General features: G+C 46.3%; 1 protein-coding gene across 1 annotated transcript; it reads left to right on the top strand.

Annotated features, from left to right (window-relative positions):
• Positions 1 to 484: 484 nt before the first annotated feature.
• Positions 485 to 3,545, top strand: RPS13 (ribosomal protein S13). The gene is made up of 6 exons (XM_006865790.1): positions 485 to 532; positions 678 to 726; positions 884 to 962; positions 2,342 to 2,511; positions 2,757 to 2,857; positions 3,471 to 3,545. Exons 1-6 carry the CDS (start codon positions 510 to 512, stop codon positions 3,502 to 3,504), a joined length of 456 nt encoding a protein of 151 aa, XP_006865852.1. The 5' UTR covers positions 485 to 509; the 3' UTR covers positions 3,505 to 3,545.
• The last annotated feature ends 456 nt before the right edge of the window (positions 3,546 to 4,001 follow it).

Here is a 4,001-nt window from a genome sequence, read left to right as displayed (position 1 = left end):
AGAAAGATGAGGCGGTCTGCTTTCATACAGATTTACAGCTTCAGAAACCCTACGGAGCAGTTGTCTTGTCCTATGGGGTCTTCAAGATTTGGAATCCATTTCACGGCAGTAAATCCGCTGGGCGGTGAGGGCACAGGTAACAATGATTCCTCAAGCTTTAGCCAGCTGCAATACCTTTGCTAAACTCATCTCGCGAAAGCGAACAGATTCCCCAAGGCAAGGACCTTTGATTGGAAGCTGGCATGACGTGCAGCTTCCCACTCAGTTTACAAACCTCTTCAATTTCTCCTACAGGCCGGGAAGTGTAGTTCTGTAACGTGCAGACGCTCACTCTAGGTTACAATGCATTTCGGGATATGTAGTTAAGCGGACGCCGGAGGCTACGAAGCGTAGTTCCGCCTCCTGAATGCGAGAAAGCGGGAACGCGTGAGGTCACTTCCGGCGTGCCGGGTGACTTCCTGCGGCGTTTCTACCCACACTCTCTTTTTTGCTGCCTGACCGACGCCATCATGGGTCGCATGCATGCTCCCGGGTGAGCTTGGGGTACCGAGCGGGAGGCCGCGCTGGGATGCAGGAGCCAGGGAGAGGAAGGAGTGTGGGCACCGGGCCGAGGGGTGATGTTCCGGGCTTCTGTGTCCCGGGCCACCACCTTCCCCTGAAACTGCTTCTCTCCCCAGGAAGGGCCTGTCCCAGTCGGCTCTACCCTATCGCCGCAGCGTCCCCACCGTAAGTAGCGTGCGGGGACTAAGGGAAGCCAGGGCAGCGCTCGTTGTGGGCTGGGGGCCTGTGCGTTAGGGGCGCTCAGGAGAGGGCGGCGGGCACTGCGGCGCGGCCCTAGCCTGCTTGCTCGTCCGAAGGCCGCTTCTTTCTCTCCTACCCACAGTGGCTGAAGTTGACGTCCGACGACGTGAAGGAGCAGATCTACAAACTGGCTAAGAAGGGTCTCACCCCGTCACAGATTGGTGAGGGTTTCTGCCTCTTCTCGCCCCTTCCGCCTCCCCTCGCGTGGCAAGCTGGCCGCTAATGCCTCGTGTGCTTTGCAAACCCTTGCCCATTTTCCTGACTTTACTCTTGGGGAGAGAGGCCTAGCAACTCTATAAACGTTTTTATCTGGCCGATGATAAAATGATTAAAAGACGACAAAATTAAGTGGTCATTTTCTCGGGGCTGGGCACTGTGTGCATGGTTTTAAGGTCTTTACGTATGCCGGCCTTAAGTCATTCTGACAGCAACCCCTTGGAGTACTGGTGGTGTTAAGTGCGGTCAAGTCAGTTCCGATGCATAGCGACCCTGTATAGGGTTTCCGAGGAGGGGCTGGTGAGCTTGAACTGCCCACTGCAGTTCAAGCCAACTTTGTAGTCCAGAGCATTCATTGACCCGCAGTGTCACGCCAGGACTCCTAGTTAACCCGCATTTTGTAGTGGGAACTGCGACAGTGCAGTTCAGCAACAAGATCCAAGTCACTGCTATTAAATGAAGGAGTGAGTCAGGGTTGGATTTGGACCCATTGACACTCCCTGACAGTTGAGTTAGGGATGCTTGGTTTTTTCTAAGGTGGTATGTGACCTGGTTAGCAAATAAGTACATTTACCTAATGTTTACCTAGTGTGTCAAACATGTATCTGGGACCTGAACATACACAGTAGTAAGGAAAAAGGCAAAATAATCTGCCTTTTGGAGTTCAAAATCTTAAGGAGGTATGACTGAAAAGCATAAACAACTACATAATAGACTGTCGGAATTGAGAACAGTTAATATTTTGAGATTTAAGAAGAATGTCTCGCAGGTTCTGAGCCTTGTACAAGTAAGTACAAATGTACAAATTTCCGTATCTTGAGTTACCTATATTGCAGCAAGCCTGCTATAATGGTGGTCTTCCAGACTTCACATTTCTACCAGAAAGATTTACCTTGTTAAATGCTTAAGTGCTGTCAGTTGGTTCGGACTCACAGAGACCCTGTATAGGGATTCCGAGGACTAAGTAGTGAGTTTGAACCACCAAGTGCTTAGCCTGTGGTGCCATGCCGTAACTCCTGCTTTGGGTGTCTGTGCTTTGAGTATATTCTGATGGTTTCTGTGGTTTGTTGTGAAGTGCCGTCAAGTCTGTTCCAACCCATAGCGACCCTTTATGGGGTTTCCAAGGAGCAGCTGGTGATCTTGAACTGCCAGCGGCTATGCAGTCTGACGCATTAACCCACAGCGCCACACCGGGACTCCTGATTCTGTGATATCTCACAGTAAATACCCTTTTACATGTGTGAGACTTGGGAGTTTTTACATCACCTGATCCAGTGTATCTGGTGTGGGAAGTTTATCTGTATAATATGTGATTTCTCTTCAGGTGTGATCCTGAGAGATTCTCATGGCGTGGCACAAGTACGTTTTGTGACTGGCAATAAAATCCTAAGAATCCTTAAGTCCAAAGGACTTGCTCCTGATCTTCCTGAGGATCTCTACCATTTAATTAAAAAGGCTGTTGCTGTTCGCAAGCATCTTGAAAGGAACAGAAAGGTAAGGGGGTAAATGAAAGCCTGGTGATGCTACTTTAGCATTGACCTCCCTCCCTGAAGTTTTCTTGGGTGTGTCTAGTTGCTTAAAAAGCTGGGGGTATTTATTTGCAGGGTTGCAAATCATTCCTGTTAAACATTCTCCTGGGATTTTCACCTAAAAACTTACTATCTAGCCATATCTATGTGCATGATTAGTCCACATTCGTGTGTTACATAGTTTTCTGAATCCTATCATTTTATTGTTAGGATAAGGATGCCAAGTTCCGACTGATTCTGATTGAGAGCAGAATTCACCGGCTGGCTCGCTACTATAAAACAAAGAGAGTCCTCCCCCCCAATTGGAAATAGTAAGTATCAACCTTTTTTTAAAATAAGTCTTATTTTTATGGTTTGCAAAGAGGAACGTATAAAAATAGCTGTGTGATTCTTGGTGTAGAATAGTTCGAGTCTGCAAACTTTCTGTAAAGAAAGGACCATGTAGTAAATATTTTAGGGCTTGCCATACCATGATCAAAGCACCTGTGGGCTTCAGGGTAAACCCAGGAGCTAGGCAAGACTTCCAGTAAACCTTTATCTGCAACCAGAATCAGAGGACCATAGTTTATAGACCCCTGATGAAGAACCGCTTTTGAATGTCTTTTAGGTAAAGTATATAAAATTTCTGTTTTTAACTGCTCTTAAGTACTTGTAGTTTTTGCATGCATTGCTCACTATGATGATTGATTTCCACACATTCGCAGTTTCCTCCAGAAAAGATTTTGTTTATGTTGGCCAGATCTTCCTTGGGTGTCTGAGTGAGCATTGAGCATCTTCATTCATTTAGTCCAAGTACAATGAACTCATTCAGGAATCCAACAATTTGGTGTATTTTGTATAGTTGTGGTTTGTTTGGAAATAGGGCAATTCTGTGAATATGGGGGTGCTAATCTTTTGTTTCCTCTCCCCCTTTTTTCTCTGCAGCGAATCATCCACAGCATCTGCCCTGGTTGCATAAATTTGTTTATGTACTTGAGCAATAAAACCATTGTTTAACTACAAGACTGTTTTGTATTTATTTAAGTTTCATGTATTGGTGATGTTGTTAAGTGCCATCGAGTAGGTGCCGACTCATAGCGACCTTATGTACAGCAGAATGAAACACTGCCTGTTCCTGGGCCATCCTCACAATTGTTGCCAGGCTTGAGCCACTTGGCCAATTGATGCTGCCACTTGGCCAATCCATCTCGCTGGGGGTCTTCCTTTTTTTCTTTGACCCTCCACCTTACCAAACATGATACCCTTCTCCAGCGACTGATCCCTCCTTAGATAATTAATTGCACGGGGTAAGATAGCACCAGAGCTCATCCCTTCACGGACTCCCTTGAACTATTTGTACAGTTTATGGTTTCCTAGGTTGTTAGATGCAAAAGTGAAAAATGGGAGACTAGAAAGTGATGACTCGGGATTTGGGAAGGGTGTGTATACATTTTTTGATGCATATTACGTTAAATA

This window comes from Chrysochloris asiatica, unplaced genomic scaffold (genome assembly GCF_000296735.1).
Source record: "Chrysochloris asiatica unplaced genomic scaffold, ChrAsi1.0 scaffold00083, whole genome shotgun sequence".
Taxonomy (NCBI): domain Eukaryota; kingdom Metazoa; phylum Chordata; class Mammalia; order Afrosoricida; family Chrysochloridae; genus Chrysochloris; species Chrysochloris asiatica.
Note: the sequence above shows the minus strand (reverse complement) of the source record. Positions and strands in the feature narration are given on the sequence as shown.